At 44.7% G+C, this 22,152-nt stretch overlaps 1 protein-coding gene across 1 annotated transcript in view; it reads left to right on the plus strand.

The window, feature by feature from the left end:
- brip1 (BRCA1 interacting helicase 1) overlaps window positions 1–6,285 on the plus strand; it is a 63,538-nt gene extending 57,253 nt beyond the window's left edge. Inside the window, exons 20-22 of the mRNA XM_063204863.1 lie at window positions 746–1,780; window positions 4,892–5,444; window positions 5,761–6,285. Of these exons, the coding sequence (XP_063060933.1) occupies window positions 746–1,780; window positions 4,892–5,444; window positions 5,761–6,265 (2,093 nt within the window). The 3' untranslated portion in view covers window positions 6,266–6,285. The remainder of the gene's footprint in view (window positions 1–745; window positions 1,781–4,891; window positions 5,445–5,760) is intronic.
- The last annotated feature ends 15,867 nt before the right edge of the window (window positions 6,286–22,152 follow it).

Consider the following 22,152-nt stretch of genomic DNA (forward strand, 5'->3'; position numbering starts at 1 on the left):
ACCTTTATTTGTGCTAGATCGAGCGTGAGCACTGTTGCTCTGGATCCGTCTGGTGGAGGAGGGGGGAGGGCCGGGGTGACGGGCAGGGCAGGGTTGAGGTGGGCTGGGGGTGACAGGGAGGTGGCTGCAGGGGTTTCAGGCGAATATGTTTTGCACTATGCACCAATCGAGCTCTACACTACAGCACACCTCATCCTACCTGAACACAACCCATCAGACCCCAAGACTTAAGCGTCACTCCTGGGCAAGGGAACGTGATGATGATGCGTCAGTTATTGTGGCATGCTCCAACATTGCTATGTAGAAAAAAAAAGAGGGATAAAAGAGAAGGGAATTCATTTAATTGAGGGTACTGGCAAGTACTCTCAATTGTACAAGTGCTGTACAAGTGAATTAGAATATTTTGAAGAAGTTAGCTAGTCCACTTCAGTGAAACGCATACAGATTTGTGATCGTGACCATCGCTAGGATAGTGGGTGTCCATGACTGTCTAACAGTGGTCAGAGCATACAGTTGCCTGTAGGCCAGTGTTTGAAGCTGGGCAGGGCAACTCTTCTTCCCTTCTCTACAAGATCCATTATACACAAAGTGAAAACTTACAAGCATAGAACAAGAAGATGCAGTAATACTGTTGTAATTCTGTTTTTTCTTAGTGACAGACATTCTGCCCCTATCACAATTATTGCACGCTCAATTCATTCTCTCTCTCTCCCTACTTCTCTCCCTCTCTCTTGTGTGTAAACAGGTGATCAGAAGGGTGTTCGTCCTCCGTTGGCTCCACTGTCCGTAGGTGAGACGGGTAACAACACCACCTCCACCTCCACCCCCCAACATGCCACTCAAAAGCCCCTCTACCACCTCTTCACCTCCACCCCTGTGAGCACACGCCACAAGACCCCTCTCTTCCAGCCCAGGGACTCGGAGAAGGGCAGCAAAAAGTTTGTTCCCCCTCCAGAATGTGCCTCTACTAGCCGGAAGCCCGAGGAACAAGTGGCCATGCCCTCAGGGTCTGCTGCACAGACTACTAAGGCATCTGATCCCATGCCTACTGTGGATCTGACCGTCTCTCCAGTGAAGAAGGCGCCACCACCACAGATGCCTGTGGCCGCGGAGGCAATCACAGAACCTAAAACAGAGAACGTCACAGCACCTGCAGAGGAATGTGTCGAAGACAGTGAGGGAGAGCAGGACGAGAGCGTCTTCTACACCCCTGAACTGTTTGGCAGTGAGGAGGAGGAAGGTGATGGGGAGGATGATGGTAGTGATGAAGAGGGCGATCATAAAGACTTGACTTCCATCTTCCTGCAGAAAGGATCTCCAGAACGGACTAGTAAAGAAAGGACACATGCCAGAGGCATCCCAGAGTGCTCTGGGGCAGCCACCGCCAAAAAAGGACACTCAGTGGCGGACGAGACGCACAGGGCCGTGGTAGAGGAGAGTGAGAGAAGCAGCACCTGCAGTACCACCCATGACCCCCAGGGCAGCACTGTGTCTACAGACAGGCAACCAACAAAAAGGGCAACATTACAGAGGCAGGCAGCAGAGGGGCAAGAGCAGCAGACTGTACACAGCAGGGCAGGAATAGGCAGAGAGAAAGCCAACGCAGGGCAGAGGCATTTACCTCTACAGACACAGAACCAGGTGCAGGCACAGGAGCAGAGTCAGGCCCAAACCCAGACCCAAACCCAGACCCAGACCCAGGGCAAGGAGGCAGGCAGCAGCAGGTCCCACAGGCTCTCCAGGTCTAGGCAGAAAGGCCCCAGGGATTCTTCCAGCTCAGGTAATACACTCACCAGCTATTTCTCCCGAGTCTCACAGCAGCTAAAGTCCTTGGAGTTTATCGATGACTAAGGAGTGGTAAGGAGTTATAGCCTACTGGTCAGTTTCAGGCAAGGGCGGTGTACACGCACGCACGCACGCACACACACACACACACACACACACACACACACACACACACACACACACACACACACACACACGCACACGCAGACATATACAGTGCGTCATAATAATACTCAGTGCTCATAATAAATAAAGATATAAAGGAGCTGATGTGCAAGGGTAGTTAATGAGCTCGTTATGTTGTTGGGAGACAAGAGTGGCACTGGGGCATGAACCACTAACGAACCTCAGCCACCCTTTCACCGACCAATGCGCAGCCAACCCCTCCCAAATACGTTTAACATGCAGCGATGGCGATTACCCCCCTTTTTAAAAATCATTAAAATGAAACGGTGAAGGCGCTCGACTTTGCTCGCCTCGTCTTTTTTTTTTTTTTTTAAGGGTGCGGAGAGGGCGAGCAGAGTTTTCGGGCCTAGTCTTTCTTATTTTAATGAGCTGTTATTACAAAGGATTATATGTGTGAGCGGATGAGGTGTGGTATACCACTATGTTATATGGCTCAGTACACACATTTAATGTACATTAAGCAGCGAGTTCGTTAGGGCATCACATTCTTTTGTTATGTGTCTTGATTAATATTTGCCTGAAAATGCTCAACACAGCGATGTGTCAATTATGTATTATTTGAAGGACAAATGGGTCGAAAATGTATCGCACTGTATGTGTTGAGTTCTGCGTGCACAAAAAGGATGGAAACATCCATACAATCATACTGACATACTGATGTAGGAAAATTCAAGTGCATACAAATCCACAGGGTTTTTTTTCTTTCTGATAAATCGCTGCAGTGGTCTCTTCGATGTGTAATTCAGTGCTATGTTTAGCAGCCTTCCTTGAGGCCCCTTTTAACAGCTGTCCAAAATGACAAGAAGAGGCGACTGCCAGGTTCTCGCTCTTACTGACTGGGGAATATTCCCAAAATCATGGTTAAGTGATAAACCTTGTTAAGGTAACCTACAGAAAGTGGTAAACCTGCTAATAAGTAGCCCACGGTCATTTTAGTTAAGTAAATGAGCACCCCCCAGGGTCCTCTATTTGATGATTTACCACTACCTCAAGGCTAACTTAACCTGGTTTAATCCTGAGACAGGTCCTTGCAATATTCCTCTGCCTGATGATGCTGATAAAAGCTCAAATACTTTGGGCAGATATTGAAAGTTGTACTGACCATTCAGAGTCCTAAACACCACGAATGTAATTCACTCTGCATCATATTTCTTTCTCTCTTTCTTTTTGTTTTTGAATGGTGCGAAAGCTCATCAGTCAGCGAATGCTAGGTTATAGAATTGAAAAAGGGTATGAAGATGAAAGACCAAATGATGTGTATTATATGTGTCTTATTTATGATGGTGAAAATGATCTTTGACAACAGGAAGACAGGTAAGAGAACAGAGGAGTAGGGGAACTTGGTTTCAAAATACAGGCTGCCCTGTCATATCATTAAGTTTGGGGCTGTGGATTGTCTTAACCTAAATTTGTTTTAAAGGCATTACAAATGTCTTGTAATAGTCCATGCAATATTACAAAATTGTGTCTTAAGTCTGTTTTGTAATCTAATCTTATATTTTTCCTAATCTGTCTTATTTTATTAAAAAAATATCTATATGTACATGTATTTTGTGTTTTGAATAAATAATGTCATCAGCACTTTGTCTCCCAAAGACTCTCAGCCCATTGAAAGGCCCCCCTAATGGCTTTCATTACCAATAAACAAAAGGTGTGTGTGTTCGTGTGCGTGTGCGTGTGCGTGTGTGTGTGTGTATGTGTGTGTGTGTGTGTGCGTGTGTGTGTGTGTGTGTGTGTGTGTGTGTGTACACATGCATGTGGGTTGGCGTGTTTGTGCATGAGTGTGTTGGGATGGCCGATCTGCATTAGCATGATTTTTAAGGGGGCTTGTGCGCTCATTGTCAGGATTAGTCGCTCGCCCCAACTGATCTAATTTATGGGAGAGAGGAGGAGAGGAGAAGGGATGGAGGAGAGGGAGGAGGAGAAGGAGGGCCCAGGCAAATTAAGCGCCATTAGCCTGACAAGATTTGTCTCGTTAGAGTGGGGCTCTGTAAGCAGCTAGCGTCGCTAATGTTTTGGGGGCCTCTTAGAGGATTTTGGAGCAGGAGCGCATTCAATTAAACCTCATCGCTCTTCATCTGCCGCCTGCTCTCCCTCACACACATACACGCGTACATACACACACGCTCACCCTCTCTCATACACGTACACAGTCACACACTCGTGGCAATTGGAGGATGTACATTCGTTAGTGTAATTGCGCCGGCCATTAATATCAATGTGAGGTTGTTGCGGCGCCACTGGAAATGCAGGAGCACATGTCCCCCGTCTTTATGTGTCCTAACAAGCTCTTGCCAAACGGGATGACTGGTCCGGGTGAAGTACTGAAAGGGGGTCTGGGAGGGGACAAACGGAGAACGCAATAAAATAAATAAATAAAAGAGCTTTAACATGTCCCCGTTAAAATGAGTGTCCCCCACTGCAGTCTAATTAAATTAGCTTAATTTTTTGACCCGTGTTAACCCCTTGTGGCTTTTAGCGACAATAACATGAATGTTTACGTCCTCTTATCTCGCCTTTCTCAATCACTCAGGACAGAGTATCTCTCTCTCTCTCTCTCTCTCTCCTCTCTCTCTCTCTCTCTCTCTCTCTCTCTCTCTCTCTCTCTCTCTCTCTCCTCTCTCTCTCTCTCTCTCTCTCTCTCTCAATAGTGAACATTGGTGCTGTGGTATCTGGAATGCAGTTTTTTTAATGATTTTTTTAATTTGAGGTGTCACTTTGGCCTTCTGTATTCACCAGATGGTTCAGTCAGTCATAGGGTAGTGGTTAAGGGTCACAGTTAGATTCAGTGGAGAGTGTGTATGTGGAAGGCTAGCGCTCTCCTCCATCCTCCCCTCCACTGATTCAGGTACCCTGTGTGTGGTACCATTGACCACTTCTTAACTTCCTTCAAGATAAGCAAACTCTACTTCTACCACAGGTTGTGCCTCGCAAGACGGTGAATCCAGCAGTGCAGGCAAGACCAACTTTGGCAAGGCTCCAGCCCCTAGCAGACGTAGGGGCAGGGGTCCAAATCGCCCTGCTACTTCAGAACCACTTCCCAATCCAGCTCACTCAGAACCTCATACTAAACCAGTGGCTGCAGCTAAGCCTGTGGCAGCAATGAAGTCAGTGTCAGCAGCTAGGCCAGTTCCTGAACATAAGCAACTGGTAGCAGGGAAGGTGACTGCCGCTAGGGTCACATCAAGGGATTCAACATGTCCAACTCAGCTACAGCCTCCAGCTAAGCGAGGAGCAGCAGTGGAATCGGTGGCAACTGTTCCAGAACGTAAGCAAGCGTTTGTGGCGAAGGTGACCACCTCCAGGGTTCCAGCGTGCCCTGTTCTTTCAGCAGTTCTAGACCCACCACCTCCCCCAGCTCAGCCACTGCTTCCAGCTGAGCCAGTGTCAGTAGCGAAGGCAAAGAGAGCAGCGAAGACGGCACTGTCAGCTAAGCCAGCAGCAGCAGCAAAGCCACTTGCGTCCAAAGCCAGGTGTGAGATGCAAGGAGAACAGAGAAAGAGAGAGAAATTGTCTACACATGTATTGCAAAAGGGCTCGGAAGATTTAACATAGACTGCTGCTTTTGGTTTGTGTGATTTTGCAGAAGTTATGCATTTAAAAGGGGGGGGGTGGGGGGAAGAAAATGCATAATTGCTGCAATAGTCTAACAATGGAAATTGAGCAATTTTGCAAACATGTGCAGATCTCAGATTCTTCATTTGTTCTTTTTTTCTCTTTACTCCATCTGCCAATTGTTATGAATGCATTATGTGCGCAAACCCCTTCACTACTGTTTCATCTTTGTAGCCAGGAGGAGCCAAGGCAGCAAGATGGAGGTTCAGGAACAGCTAGTAAGCAAGAGACTTGTGAGGCAGCTACAGGTGGCAGAGCGCAGCGAGACCTCTTCTGTCAGCAGTACACCAGGCGACAGGCCAAGGCAGAAGCGCCCAAAGTGACTCAGCCCACCAGGAAGAGGGGCAGAAAGGCAGGGAAAGAGGAGAAAACATTGGCTGAGTCCCCACCATGCGATCAAGATGCCGGGGCCGGGACGTCTGAAGACAGGGTCCCTACAGGTCGGACCATAGTCGGGTTTGAGATAGTCACCCCGCCTCAGTACAATAGCCTTGCTCGTGTTGAGCAGACTATGAAGGGAAAAGCCATCAAACAGGAAGTGGAGCACAGGTGCACTGAAGCTCAGGCTGAACAGAAAGGTATGACGATGGTCCATCCTTGGTCCATCCAACCAGAATACTCATTTAGAGTTGGTAATAAGGAGAGACATACGTACACTGATGGGCAACCTGAATTCTGAAGCTTCGTTTGTTAAATGAATGGTGAGACCAAATATGTGATACTGGTTTGCTGTGTCTGATATCATGTTCATATTAGAAGAATATCCTTCTTGTACACCAGAAAATATAACACCCAATAAGGTTTTTATTAGCAACACTTTAGGCCTCCTGCTCTTCTGAGTTACGGTACATAACAGCATGTTGAATGAAGGGCAGGTTCTGCTAATATTTGACACTGTCACCACCCTGTGTAGAATCTGTAGATATTGTTGTGCGGAGGTCACATAGGAACCATGGTAGAAGACGAGGAGACCAGGCTAGACAAGGCAGCCGTAACACTAAAGTAGAGGTAAGATATGGACACAAGACAATAAAAAACAGCTGATTCTAAAAGAACATCACATCAACATCCATGTGACCCTTTGATGAAGACAGAAGTTACACCGAAATATGTCATGTAACATGTAAAAGATAACACTGTTGCATGTCAAACAAAAAGAAAAAGATTTGAATATAGGAACTGGACATGTGTGCAGGAGGCATAGGTGTCAATGACAATGGGGGCATCATGGGGAGATTGTTCAAGTCTCAGGCTTGTCACATCATGCCTGATGCGGTCTACTTTGTCAGCATGGGAGCATTGTACATTCTTGTCAAATTAAAGGGCAAGGTACTTTTTTATTGACTTCAGTAACTTACAGGCAAGCTAGCATGTCAAGGGAGTTTGCTCAGAGACAGTTAAGATCGAGACGGGACAGTCGCCGCCATCTTGTTGACGCCTTCGGGGTGCTATTTCGCGATTATGTAGACCAGATCTGAGAGTCAATGGGAAAAATGAATGGGGAAACTGAGTATAGGACGGGAGGGAACCCAGCGGTTGTGAAAACCATATGGTTGAAACCACCATGAAAAACTGATCAATCTAGACTACTTGGTTGTGTCATACGAGTCAAAATAAAGCTTTTTAAGCCACTTTTCTCAGTTTTTTTGACAGAGCGCAGTAGTTCCGTAACGGCACGAGAGCAACGGCTTTTCACAACTGAGCATGCGCATCATTTCGAGTGCGCCGATGCAGCCAGATGATTAGATCACTGGCAACGCAGCTCAGCAGGCACATTGGCTCTTGTTACCAGAAAGGCGGGAGATGTGTGGGTAGACGCCATATTTGCGTTACAAATCTTCACCGTTCATTTCTATGGACACCTAACGATTCTGTCATATCTCCCCTTCCTACAAAAATCTCTGGTTTGTTAGGTTACAATGCCTAATGGACCTACCAAGCTTCGCCAAGCCATATTTCTTTGTGCTTCACTTTTAGTAAAACTAGTATAAATTCATAAAATATCTATAATTCCTCAAAATATAAATCTAATCCATTGAGTAACATCTTTATCTAAACGGTTCATACTACCTTTGTTCTTTCTCAATTCCCCTTCAGGTCCCTTGTATGAGTGGCCTGCATTGCGCTTCTTGCGATCTGGAGCTACTGTCTCTCGCTAAAGGTGAATATTTGCAATACACTGGGCACATTCCAGAAAGCCCCAAAATGTCAGAAAGATACAGTAGGTCCACCCACTTCCCAGCCAAGAAAGCATTAAAGTATTAAAATGATTCAAGGGTGTAAAGCTCAAATCTGTATTGTAAGGTCAGGGCTGGGCTGCAAACAAGATTTAAGGATGTTAGTTTGTACAGCTTGCTTTGTGGCGCATCCAACTTTTTTCACAGTCATTTGACTTGAGTGAATCATGGCATGGCTTGACTTGAGTGAATCATGCCGTCCAATGTGATGTTTGCTTTTGCAGTGTACTATCATTGAGTGGAAAAGGTTTTTTAAGGTAGCACAGGCCACATTTGCCATAGCTGTTTTTGACCATGTTTGCAGCTTTGCAGCTCTGCATTGGGAAGTGAGTAATCCTCACTCCTTGTTTCACCATACCTCTGCTTGCACCCCTGCTTCCACCTCATCTAATGTACATGCATGCCTCACATGCTATCAGGGGCGCCGACAGGGACGTGCAAAGGGGTCAATTGTCCTGGGTCAGGGTGATGGGGGGGCCCAGAGTTGAGGCCCTTATTACTTTGCATGTTTTGAGGGGAGGATGGGCTTTCGGTTGGCTTTGTCTTGGGCCTGGCAACAACTGACACTGGCCCTGCATGCTATGCACCGCACGCAGTGAGTATGAAGTGTGGTTGGCTAATCCTCTCTGCCGCTGAGGGCCCTAGTTCTCTCAGGGGCCTTGGAGCATGACGATCGGCTGCGCACCATTGCTAAGTGCAAAACCTTAGGCCTGCTTTGATCATCTCCACACCGGCTGACTTGGACTAAAGGAGCTGGAAAATTAGCGGCTTCTTCAGAGAGAGCAATCTGTGCGAGTTCCCGGAAAAGCCGACAGTGGGATGTGTGAAGTTGCCAGAGTTGCTATTCTTGGTTGTGGCTGTAATCTCTTAATGACAGAAGCTTGTTGTGAGACTGATATTGGAATGAAATGAGGGTAATCAGTTACATCATATGACGTGTGCTGTGCCTCTTTCTATTTGTTATTGGTACTGAAAGGCATAGTGAAATATTTCATTGATGTGATGAGAGTGTTTGCCACATGGTTTATGCCATTTGGTTTATGATATCACCATAGATTGTGTATTAAATTTTATATACAGTCTTTGGATCTTTATGGATCTTTTTGACAACGCATTGGTTTTGGCCTTCCGTTTACACAGAGTTTCAAAATCCGCGTATTAAAAATCTGTATTTAGAAATATCCCATTTAGGGAGCTAAAACGCACCTGTTGCAGTAACCTGTGGAATTTTTATTTTTATCCACATTTGCGTTTTCACCTAAACAGGATAAAAAAATATCCAAATGTAAAAAATATCCGGATACATGTAAACCTTAAAGAGACACTGTGGAGGAAATGGTCAAAAAGGGTACTGCAACTATGCTGCTCATTGAAACTGGGCTGCCAATTGCAAAATTTGATATTTACATGAAAGTTCTAAGTACTAAACAAATATTTTCTGGTATTGTCCAAGTAGAGTCATTTTTGCAGCTAAAAATGGCTATTTTTGGAAATTCAAAATGGCGGACCATGGACAGGATCCCCCTTTTCATGTATGAAAAGTGCACTTTTCCCAGTCATAATGAATATTTAGCATTTGATGCTGGTGGTAAGTATTCATGAAAAAGGTAACATTTGAAAATGGGCAGCATTTCCTGCACAGTGTACCTTTATATATTTAAGGCACCTAAATGTTTAATTCCTCCATCCAGCATGCTCCCTCCACCCACGGATTTCCACACATGTGGGTCATACTGTGTGTGGTGTGTGTGTGTGTGTGTGTGTGTGTGTGTGTGTGTGTGTGTGTGTGTGTGTGTGTGTGTGTGTGTGTGTGTGTGTGTGTGTGTGTGTGTGTGTGTGCGTGCGTGCGTGCGTGCGTGCGTGCGTGCGTGTGTTGCACTTGCAGGCGTGCTGTGCAGTGGCGTGTGCGAGCGGGAGCCTGTGGTCAGGTTGTGGAAGTACTCCATGCTCCACCAGGCCAAGGGAGCACCTCCGGCCCCCTGTCCCTGCCCATGTGCCTGGCCAGCGGGGCTGCACCAGCCAGAGGCCCCCCTGCTGCTGCTGGTGGAGAACACTGACGCCCTGCGAGAACTGCAGACGACGCTCCTGCCCTACGCACACACAGGTAACCTCAATCATTATTTATACAGGGAAAACAGTTACAGTAGAGACACACACGTACAGTAATATACACAACCATAACCTCAATCATTATTAAACAAGGAATACTAACACACACACTCATACACACACACACACACACACACACACGCACACACATACACACACACAGTAGCAAACACTTTTCCTCTTGCAGTATGACCTACACAGATGCAGCCAACCACACTTGTGTTATGCCCTACACTGATACAGCCAACCTCAACATCTCATCATATGTACAAAGAACATGACTACAGGCCCCCACTTAACCTCAAAACCCCATCATTATTTATAAATATGAAGAACTTGACTGACTGCCCTGCACATATATACAGCTCACCTCAAAGCCTCATCATTGTGTTTACAGAAAACACTTGTCTGCCCTAGCACTGTTAACCTCAGTACCACTTCATGGTTTATACATAAGTCTATGTAATATGTATGTGTTCATTCACATGCAGTATTTCCTATATAGTTCAGCTGCAAAACGACAGCTGTGTGTTTATTTTCCTAAATGCCTTAACAGACTCAAAGTTTATCCGGGGTCGGTGCCTCTACGACATACAATTAATTTACATCTAAAAGCTTGAAAGAATTTATCAGTTCGTTCTTGTCATTTTCAATGGTAATATGTAGGCTAAAGGGCTCTGCATACTTCACGTGCGCACTTTGGCGCGAGAACCATTCATGACGTCATCACTTGCGCCAGACATACTTCAAAAGCGCCCTTGGCTTTCGCTCGCATTGTCGGAAGTGCCCTCTGCTGTTCATGAGAGAAACGGCAGTATCTTTCGCAACTCGCAGCGTGAGTTCTACGGATGTATAAAATAGAAAGCCAAACACGGCTGCTGTAGGGCTACTGGACGTCTGACTTGTGACTTACCACATTGAAACATATATTTTTTGTTGTAGCCTACATTGCCAGATCATTCCAAGACCATGTGAGAGCATTGTTCTGGCGGCAGAATTTATAATAGATCGCCGAACACAACGTGCTTCTGAACAAAGTAAACAATTGTTTCACTGAACAACATTTAAGAGAGAAGATAAAATAACTCTCTAGGACATTTTATTATCCTCAAAATGATGCAGGATCCATTCTGTAGTAGCCTACAGTAGTTGTAGCCTCTCTTCACAACTCCTGCTTTGTCTGCCTACCTGCATGGTCGCTGGTGGCGCACGACAAGTTACAAAAAATGTGGGGTGCACGACGTCGCGCCACGGCAGCTCGCGCCACGGCGTGTGACGTCATTTTGGGTCACGTGACGGCGCGAGTGAGGTCACGAGTGAGGTCGCGAGTGAAGTATGAAGGAGGCTAGCGCCAGTCACGCCAAGTATGAATCCGCCTTAAGTCAATCACTTTACATGTGTGAAGAGAAGGGTAGAACATGATTTTGAGGATATGTCTCAGATAAATTTCGATAAACCCAAGACTGCATATATTTCTAATGATTTTGTTTTATCTAATGAATTTAAAATTTAATTTAAGCATGAGTAAGCACATGAACAAATTCCACACCCTCGTATTGTACTGAGGTATATGGAGTAAAATTAGAAGTATGGATCCAACGCAATTTCTTCTTTTAATCAAGCAACATAGGTCCTAACGTTTGGATAGACCATTTTCATCAGAGTCCTTCATCAGAATCTTGATGAAGATGGTTTATCCACCGAAACGTTAGTCCCTATGTTTTGCACTTGATTAAAGGAAGAAAAGAATTGCATCTGTGCTGCTCTGGTGTCTTCTCTCTCCAGTTAAGATTTTTGGTCCATCTCCCATTGATGCACCAGATGACAAAACGGAAGTGAAATTACTCTCTTTAAAGTAGATGTATTCCTACTGTAGTTTGTCTACCTCATTGGGTGCAGTGGAATATCTGGTACATACAGTAAATTGCTATATAAGATCATGTACCAGTGTTGTAATTCCATCAGTAAGAGTACTGCTACTTCTGCTTTGTAGACCTCTGGCTGTAGGCAGTGCGCTTGTATGTACTGTAGAGTAGGGGTGCAGCACAGTACAGTGGGTTTATGGGGGGTTGGATTAGCAAGGAGCCCCTCTCTGAAGACAGAGCCATTATTAGCTCTATGTCAAAACTGCAGTCCCAAAAGCTGAGAAAACACAGCTGTCCCACTCTTGCCCGGGCCCAGGCCACATCAGCCTGAGAAAAGGTAGTCTGGCACACAGCCAAGGAAGTGACTGGCCAGATTAATGTGAAATTGGGCCTGTCTCTGAGGCAATAGAGAGGGAGGGAGGGAGGAAGGGACTCCAGCGGTGGAGTCGTGTAAAGAAAAGAAAATCCCAGCAAACTAAAGTCGTGTTTCTTCTAAGTTTTCTTCTTCTTCTTCTTCCTCTTCTTCTTGGTAACACACACACACACACACACACACACACACACACACACACACACACACACACACACACACACACACACACACACACACACACACACACTCCAAAGAAAAGAAAACAAAACGCCCACACAGCACTTAGCCTCTGGCACTCCCGCCATCCCTCAACAGATACACAGCTGTCTTCATTAACGTCAGGAGCTGAAAAGCGCCTTGGAATTATCACACTTTTCGCTGGGATTAAGGTGTTTGTCTTTCTGCCACCGTTCCCTGCCAGTGCGGCTGAATCGCGGACGGTGGGGCGCTTTGCTTTTGCTTGCGTGGCTTTGAAGCCGTGGTGTTGTTGCATGTGTAATGGACCATGCACACACCACTTTACCGTCCTCTTTCTTTTCCAATCTTGTTGTTTTTTGCTTTTCTCCACCATCCACTTCATCACCCTTGCCTTGCCTTTCCTTGCTGCCTCCTTCAACTGTGGTGAGAGCTGTCAGTTGTCAGCGCTGACAATCCCAGGCATGAGAAAATACTGTGAAGGCTCTGGGGTACCGCATGTTTGATTTCACTGTTTTGTAAAGTAAACCAGGTGATTGTGATGATTACACAGATCACTAGACATGTAGATCAGTTCTTTTTTTACACTTAAAATTGCATTTCTGGTTGACCATGCCTTCACTCAACATCTGACACACACACACACACACACACACACACACACACACACACACACACACACACACACACACACACACACACACACACACCTGTAGACACACAGTTCAATCCATGCACATCCAATCTCTCTCTCTCTCTCTCTCTCTCTCTGTATCTAGGCATGCAGGCAGGCCCGTGTGTGTATAACGCTGTATGGGATGCAGGTGAGTGTTCGGTGACGTTGCTGCAGCAGTGTCGTGGCTGCCTCTCCCTCCAGCCCCCTGGACCTCCCTCTTCCTCAGGCTCAAGTACCGCCTCAGCCGCCCTCATCTTGCACCCTAGAGAGCCTGGCCGAGGACAGGTAATGTGCAACACACACACACACACACACTGTGATGATGCGACCCGTGAGCGCGCGTCATCATCACGGCGTCTGCTGTAGCAGGCGCCACACACACACACACACACACACACACACACACACACACACACACACACACACACACACACACACACACACACACACACACACACATTAACTTTCTCTCCCCACCACCTGTCTCTCTCTACTTATCTCTATCTTTGTCACGCACACACAAACACATTCTCATTACATAGCATTACATTACATTACATTACACTTAATGCTTTATACTTGATGCTTTTATCCAAAGCGACTTACAGTTATTTTCAGGGTATTCGTTACAATCCCTCAAGCAATGTGGGGTTAGGTGTCTCACTCAAATGGATGGAGAGAGGTAAATGTGGGATTTGAACCTGCAACCTTGTGTTCTTCAGACCATAGCTGCCCAGAAGTTGTTTATTAATGTGGAATAGGTTATAATTCACCACAATACAATGATAATTTTCCAAAATGTTGAATTTAATGCATGATCTAAAAAAATCCGATTCACTAGTGACTAGTCTAAAGGCTGAATCTTGATCAAATGTTGATGGGTTTTTTTTTTTGTTTTTTTTCATAAAAACACGCTGCACTATTTCAAAAGATATCTTCTGTCATGGTTTCTTACTCTAACACACTCATGATTATCTAACCAAATTGTCTTTGTGTGCTCACCAAAATGTTTAAAATGTATTTACCAACTTGTTCATTAATGTTATTGTTATCGCTCATTCATTCATATCATTCTATTAATTTGATTTGACTACAGTAACTTTGTTTGAAGTCCATCGGAAGTGACTAATCCATCCCACTGGGAAATGATACATTTCTATTGGATACAACATAGGCCTTAAAGGAAGAGTGTGTAGAGCAGGTGATTATGAATACTTAGAAAGTGATGGTGGAAATGGCTTGAACAAGATAACATTTGGAAAAGGGCAGTGGCAGAAGTAATCTGCTAAAAATATAAACATTTAAACAAAATTGTCTTAATTCAAATTAGTCTGTTTTAAAACCACATGGTTGCATAGATACAGTGCGCAGCAATATTGAGTACTAGTGGTGTGCATTGGCACTGCCCTTACAATTCGATTTGATTACGATTGGCAAGGTAGCAATTTGATTCAATCCGATTCTATGATGCATTGCTTACTTACTTACGCCTACCGCCCAACTTTGGGCATAGGCCACGAACAAGTGCTCTCCAGTCATTTCGATCCTGGGCCATCTTTTCCAGTTGTCCCCATGTATAGCCAGACCTCTTCGCATCCGCATCTAGGTCGCGACGCCAGCTGTTTCTTGGCCTTCCCCTCTTCCTTCTTCCTTGTGGATTCCAGAAGAGGGCCTGTCTTGTGGTGTTTGTTACAGGTTTGCGAAGGGTATGGCCACTTCCATCGCCTCTGGAGGATCTCTCCTTCGACGGGCTGTTGTCCAGTTTGGCGCCACAGCTCCAGGTTGTTGATGGTGTTTGGCCAGTATACTTTTAGGATCCGTCTGAGGCATGTATTGATGAAGGTCTGGATTTTATTCATGGTGTTGGCCGTTATCCTCCAGGTTTCAGCACCATACAAAAGTATAGGCTTTACCATGGAGTTGAAAACCTTGATCTTGGTGTTACGTGGTAGTTCAGATGATCGCCAGACACCTCTCAGCTGGTGGAATGCTGCTCTTGCCTTTCCAATACGGACCCTTACATCAGCATCGGTCCCACCCATCCTGTCCACTACACTTCCAAGATAGGTGAAACTTTCTACTTCCTCTAATGTTTCTCCCTCTAGCCTGATGGGGGATGTGTTGTTATTGTTTATTTTGAGGATCTTGCTCTTCCCTTTGTGTATAATGAGGCCTAGATGTGCTGACTGAGTTGATATGATTGTGGTTTTGTCCTGCATTTGTTGATGGGTATGAGAAAGAAGTGCCAGGTCATCAGCAAAATGCATTGCATTATATGATGCATTGCAATGCATTACATTTCTACTGAAAGCACTTTTCATCATTCATGAGTCTACAAGCAGTCAGGCACTGAACATTTCATCAGAGTCCTCTGATGAAGATGGTCTAACCATCGAAACGTTAGTCATGTTGTGAACTTGAATAAAAAGACAAAAAGAATTACATCTGTGCTGTTCCGGTGTTGTCTCTCAAGTGCTTCATTTTTACATTAAGTTAATTTGCTCTAATACAGTGGTTCTCAAACTTTTTGCTTGAAGTACCACCCGCGAAAATATCGAGCTCTCCGAGTACCACCTTGACAACCAACAATAGAATATCGCAGCAAAGGCCTTCCATATTCACTTTTGCCAGTCAATACAGGAGAGGTTCATAACGGCATCAACAGCTATGGTCACATTCAGTGCAAGTTTGTTTTTAAATTTCTTGCTTGCCTAGTATTATTCTGCATTATGTTTTCAGATTCATACAGTTCATTACAAAATGTGAGACCAAAGAGACATTTTCGACTGCAACAACTTGATCAGCCTTCAAATCAATGCACAAAAAATGAATTCTTCCAAGTACCACCAGAGATGTTTCAAGTACCACCAGTGGTACGCGTACCACAGTTTGAGCACCACTGCTGTAATAGATCAGTGGTTTTCAAAGTGGGGGCCGGGGACCCCTGGGGGACTGCAAGAGGGTGCTAGGGGGCCGCAGCAAGTTGGCAGGAAAACTGCCGGGCAACAAAATAAAAGTAAACCAAAAATAACCCAAACAATATCCCCAATAGTTAAGAACAGTATTATAATACTAATATATAGTATCCGTGAGCATTATACTATTATCGTTTTTATTTTCTGAACATTGGGACACAGAAAAAATAGTTTGGCTTGGCCCATGTAAGGGGGGCCTTGGCTAGAATCTACCGGCGTATGGGGGGCCCTGTCATGGAGCAGTTTGGGAATCCCTGCTCTAGATATTCCCACGGAAGCACTGTAATTGAAACTTGAAGAAATATGCTGTATCGATTATGCCATTTCCTGAATCGATTATTTAATCGCTAAAAATGCCGAATCGATTTTTATTGACACCAACATCCCTTACGGCCCGTACCCACACAGAGTAATTCCGCTCCGCTCTCATTGACTTTGAATGGGGGCGATATCGCGCTTGACAGCGCGGAGGTGAAGCGATATCGCAGCGGGACGCGATTTGATATAGACGAGTTCTCTATATCATGCAAATTTGATGGTCCAATAACCAATCAGATGGGCGTATGGGTAGCAAGGGCGGGAGTTACAAAAATTTTGGAAAAACATGGCGGCGATTTCTGTGATTTCCAACATCAAGTTTTTGCTTAATATAAAGACCCTAAATGCTTATAAATGTCAAGACTACCACGGATTGATGTAAAAATGCACCACGAACGTATGTAACACAAGTAGATTACCCCACATTGCCATTTGATCACTCGATGTTTTGAGCTAACCGGGTAAGCTAATGTTAGCATTTTACCAGAACCAGGCAGCTACAAGCTTATATTACACTACTTCTATACTTCTATAAGGATATAACGGGGCTTAAATGTTATCTAGGACCAAAACACAATCGCATTTAAGCCATGTACACACTGTGTTGTGATATTGGGTGAGTAATGTGTGCAAACGACCGTTCGCCGTTTGTTATCTCGCTCGGTCTACCCGGTGTCAGCTGCGAGACAGGCCGCGCCGCGAGGCTCGAAAGTCGGCTGAGCAGCGTAGTTAGCCCCGGGGAGAATCTAATGGGAGTATGCGTGACCACACCCCCAGCGCGATATTGCGCGTCGCGGATCCCACTTGCCAGTTTGCCCAGTCGGTACTGGGCGTGACGAAAAGCAAGATTTTGAACAATATTTCAATAAGCTCACATGTTATTCCCAAGATGTGCATACCATAGAGTAAGTTTAATACATCTGTTGAGCTTACAGCAGAAAAGAAAGGTGAATAATATAACTTAAATGTTTGTGAATTCAAAAGTGAGTACACCGCTATTTTAAAATCCCATAGAGAGGATCATAATCTACCTCAATAGCAGGGGCGTCACCAGACCTATTTTACAGGGGCACATGCCTGGGTATTGATTTGCTGTGCCCCGGTATGCCCCGGTGTGCCCCGGAGTTTCACCAAAAAACCTTGCTACCTTGGAATTAAGCTGAAATTTAGCACGCAGAGTAATCTACAGAATGCACACAAAATAGCGCACATGCACTACTTGCAATAATATAATTAATTTACAAGCTTTTTAAAATAAATTACTACAATTTTTTCGCGTGCTCGCATTATCTCTCGGTGCCCTACTGTGCCCCTGTACAGCATTAGGTCAGCTGACGCCCCTGCTCAGTAGTCATGGTACATGCTTGTTTCTTTTGGTGAAATTCAGCTTCCCAATGTTGACAGCAGTCATGCAGCCCAAAAGCATGTCTGTCCCACTACCATGCTTGTCTTTCAGCAAGGCACACATTTCTTTGTACTGCTCACTTGGTTACCACCACCCACGCTTGACACCATCTAAAGCAAATTTGTTCATCTTAGTGTCATCAGAGCAAAGGGGATGGCTCCAGCAATTAATATCCTTAGACTTATCTCTGATGAGAACATGATTTGCTTACTTACTTAGAAATAACTCGAGTACCTATTGAAACATTGTTCAAAATGTTGTTTTTCAAAAGTGTGTACTCGAACGTATATGTTAAGGCCTTTGCTAAATATGCGAACAATCCGGAAAAATTACACAAAATCTTTACCTCCAGTGGAGATGTGCAGGCTATTTTGCCATTCATTGTCAGGCTCGGTCTGCACGGGTTGATAATCTTTTTTCCAAAGGGGGCTTAGCCTCTCGTGAACTGTTCACTCATCTAAATGCTCTCCCCCATTAGCGTGCTGACATTGGCCTTTGTTCCCCAAAGCCTTCAAAGTGTGCAGTTCTTTTGTCCCAGCCCTGTGAAATCTCATGCTATGGACCATTGTCTGGGAGTCTTGTGCGTGTGCACGCTCACGTGTAGTCCACACCTCTGGCGTGAGGACCAGGAGACTGCAGGGCAGATGGCTGGTCTGGCTGGCGGCTGGCTGGCTGTGCCTACACGCGTGCCGTGCACCATGGCACTTGTTCGTTAAAACGTAAAAAGTTTGCCCGCTTCTTTCTCCGCCTATCAGACTTCATCTCTTTCTCTCTTTCTCTCTCTCTCTCTCTCTCTCTCTCTCTCTCTCTCTCTCTCTCTCTCTCTCTCTCTCTCTCTCTCTTTATGTCTCTCTAGCTCTCTCTCTCTCTCTCTCCCCCTCTCTGTGTCTCTCTTTGGAGCGTGATCTTGTTTGTTTAGCGTTTCCATCAGCGTTTTCATCATGCTCGTCCTAATTTTCTCAAAGGGTCTCCTGCCTGCTCCTGTCTTTGTTTCGGAAATCTCCATAAAGCGTTAGCCCCCCTTCGCCAGTCTGGTGGTGTTGTTTTTCATGTGGACAGTGCTTCTGCTCAATCACCATTTTGGCGCGTCCAAATTACCCAAAACACCCACCCTCGATGTCGGCCGTTTGTTGTGAGTGTACATTGCCGTTATCATCAACGCCTTGGCTTACACGCTCTAACAGCTCTTAGCTTGTGTAAGTGTAGTTTTTTGGGGCGGGGGAGCAGCGTGGGGATAAAGGGGTCAAGTACATAATTATAAAAAGGATCCTCTCTAGAAAAAAAGAAACAGACATCTTGCTTCATGCTCATCGTGCTTGACTGAATATAAAATTTGATCACGCACGTTAAAGGTTTTAATGTGAATTCTTGTTTTACTTAGATGTCACAATATAAGGCTTCAATATGCATCGCATTGGAACAACAATTACTTAATGAATAACTGCACGAGTGCACTAATGTCCGCTTCACTCATTCCACTGCCTGATATCAGTTGAAAAAAAACTGATCACCTTTTACAGTAGACACATTATTACACATAAAAGGGTCTTCAGGCATGAAATGACCAAGAAGGAACACTCTAACAAATACTTCCTTTCCTCAAAAAACATATTCACACTTGTGTTGACCTTCATGAATTAAATCAGTTCAAAATGTATTTGCAAAAAAGCACAGCAAGATGTTTGAAATTTACAGAAATGATGCACTATGTCTCATTTTGCATATTGTAAAGCTATCAACCACACATTAATGCGCAACCTCATAATACTGTCGTCTTAAACGTTTCATCTCTTTTCCCAAATGATGTGTCTATTTGGCCCATGCCTTTTACTAACTGGATTTTCGATACCTACAAAGATTGGATTTTACCCAGACACCAAGCCAATTTAAAATTATTTAAGCCCAAGCTTGGTAGGTTTGTTTTGTTGTCTTGTAATTACAGAAACCAGCCTTAAGTTGTTGGACGCATGCAACATCACTTTATCCCTGGCGGCCCAGCGGCCTAACGTGTATTACCACCTGCGCCACCCCCCTCCATCATCCCACAACATGAAGTCTATGACCTTCATGACCACTGGTATCCTTCTTACTTACTGGAGTCAGCAAAGGGATTATTGTTGCTGTTGATTGTTGTTATTAGCTTCGCTTCAGGGTAGGGTCCAGGAGGGACCTCTCATCCCTTTGGTGATGTGACTGGCCAGGTGGTGATCGAGGGACTGGGCGACTGGATATCAGGAAGGGCGTGACAGCCGGTGGCAACTCCAGTGTGTGTGTGTGTGTGTGGTTGGGGTGGTGGGGAATTCACGGGGGGAGGGGGGGGGTTTGTTGAGGGAGGGGTGGATGGGTGGGCTGAGGGAGTTTGGACGCAAACTGGTCAACAAGCTGAGGATGTTTATAGCAAAAGTGGGTGATCGATAGTTATCTAATTAATGGGAGCTAAGCTTCACAGCATGTATGTCTGTTATACATGCCATCTTGTCCTGGCGTGGGTGCACCTATTTACGTTATAGATAAAGGATGCCCCACGCTGCAAGTTAAATTCCTAATTGGGCATTAGGCGTCTCATAAGCACACAATCGCTTTAGTTGGATAAACCACGCATTAGTTGCATAACCCACATGATCACCTTAATGGGATAAGTGAATTGCTTTTCTTTGGTCATATCATAAGGCAATTATTTTTCATAAATATTGCAATACTTGCTGTGGTGAATCAAGGCAGCATGAATTAGCATCTTAATGGTATTTGTTTGATCTACCAGTGTGTCTGCTTCCCAAGTAAATTGGCTGGATTAACAACTGTAAATACTCCTGAATTACAAAGCAAGGTGGGGGTCTGATAGCCTTTAGCTGCTCAGAATCCCCTATCCTGATATCTGCCTACGGTATAGGTCCAGCTGTCCAATCTTGGCTTGGGTTAAAGTTTTTGAACTCTTCAGACGGTAAACCCAGATTTCTTTCATGGGTTTATTCAGAATTATACAGATAATCTGCCTTTCTCAGCGAAGAGGCTTCTTAATGTCTAGCCACCCCCTGGTTTGAGGTCATGTTATTCTGGTTTACCCAAAGCCACTAAGATGTTGGTCATCAGTATCTGTCTTAGCCAGGCCTTATACTGCTAAGCTTGGTTTGTCCGTCAAGTAATACTTTGATCGCACTGAAAGAGATTTACTGGTCTTACTTAAGGCTGTTGTTGTGTTTCATTGTTGCTAGATGAACCTGACTGTAAAATTAGTTACCATGATCATTAGCCTTGAGTTAGTTTACAGTTACAGTTCAAGTAGTTTTAAAAATGTGGAATTTGCAATCAAATAGTTGTTGATGCTTAATTTACTTTCTCAAAATCAGTTGATTAGACCCTTGCTGTGATTATTGTTTCAGAAAATGTAGTGTAAATGTCCTTGCCAAATCAGACTATTCTTCCTAAACGTGTATGTAAACTCCATAGTGTTCTGTAGTCTTCCTCTACAAAGCAGTCTCTTGCATCACAACAATGTCATGAATGGTCAGGAGACTTTTTGAGGCTGTTCGAATCAATAGCAGCTGCTGAGTAAGAATCGTGTCTTGAGAGTTGACTGTAGCAGCCATGTTCATTGAAAAACACAGAGCCTAGTTGGCTCAATGACTGCCTCCTTCCTCCTGCCCACATCACCACTACCGGAACTGATTGATTTCCTAATTACAAGAGAGTGCTTATCCATGTGGCAGTCGATTAATGCAATTAAATAGCTCTGCAGACACATTCCCAGAGTCGCCATGAACTCATCACTTCTTATTAGTTAATCAATATCATTGACTTCTTCTTAGACGTGGCTCTGTCGACGCACTCACTTTCTTCTTCGGAGATCTGTTCCATCGTTAACCCCCAAAAGATTATGAGTTTTTCACTGACTCAGATCGATAAGTTTGTAATCAATATTTTTCTGGGTTTTATTTATTTATTTATTTTTTCGTTTCACTTTTAACAGTTAGACTAGGCATTGATACATTGTGCAAGAATTGACCAGCTTTGAAGACAAAATAGACAATAGACAGTCCAGAATTTCAATTGGCATGGAATCTATTGCCTCTTTTCCACTGACGGTTTTCTGGTTGGCCCCCAGCTTGACACAGGTCGACTCGACCGGCACCTTTTGCTCTTTGATTGAGCTGTGTCTTGCCCAATTGAAAAGCAGAAAGTGGCGGCGATGTCGCGCTGTGTCAAGCTGCAGGTCTACCAGAAAAACTGTAGTGGAAAAGAGGCATAGGTGTTGTTTTTGTTGGGGGGGTTTTGTTGTTCTTTTGTCTGTTGTTTCAGCTTTTTGGTTGATGCTGGCCTTAATTTTTTTTAAAGTGCCAGACCCCAGGTTGGGCTCTGATGGACAGATATTTAGTGCAGCACCATTGAAGAGCAGAATGTTGTGGAATGTCTGTG

Source organism: Engraulis encrasicolus, chromosome 8 (genome assembly GCF_034702125.1).
Source record: "Engraulis encrasicolus isolate BLACKSEA-1 chromosome 8, IST_EnEncr_1.0, whole genome shotgun sequence".
Lineage (NCBI taxonomy): Eukaryota > Metazoa > Chordata > Actinopteri > Clupeiformes > Engraulidae > Engraulis > Engraulis encrasicolus.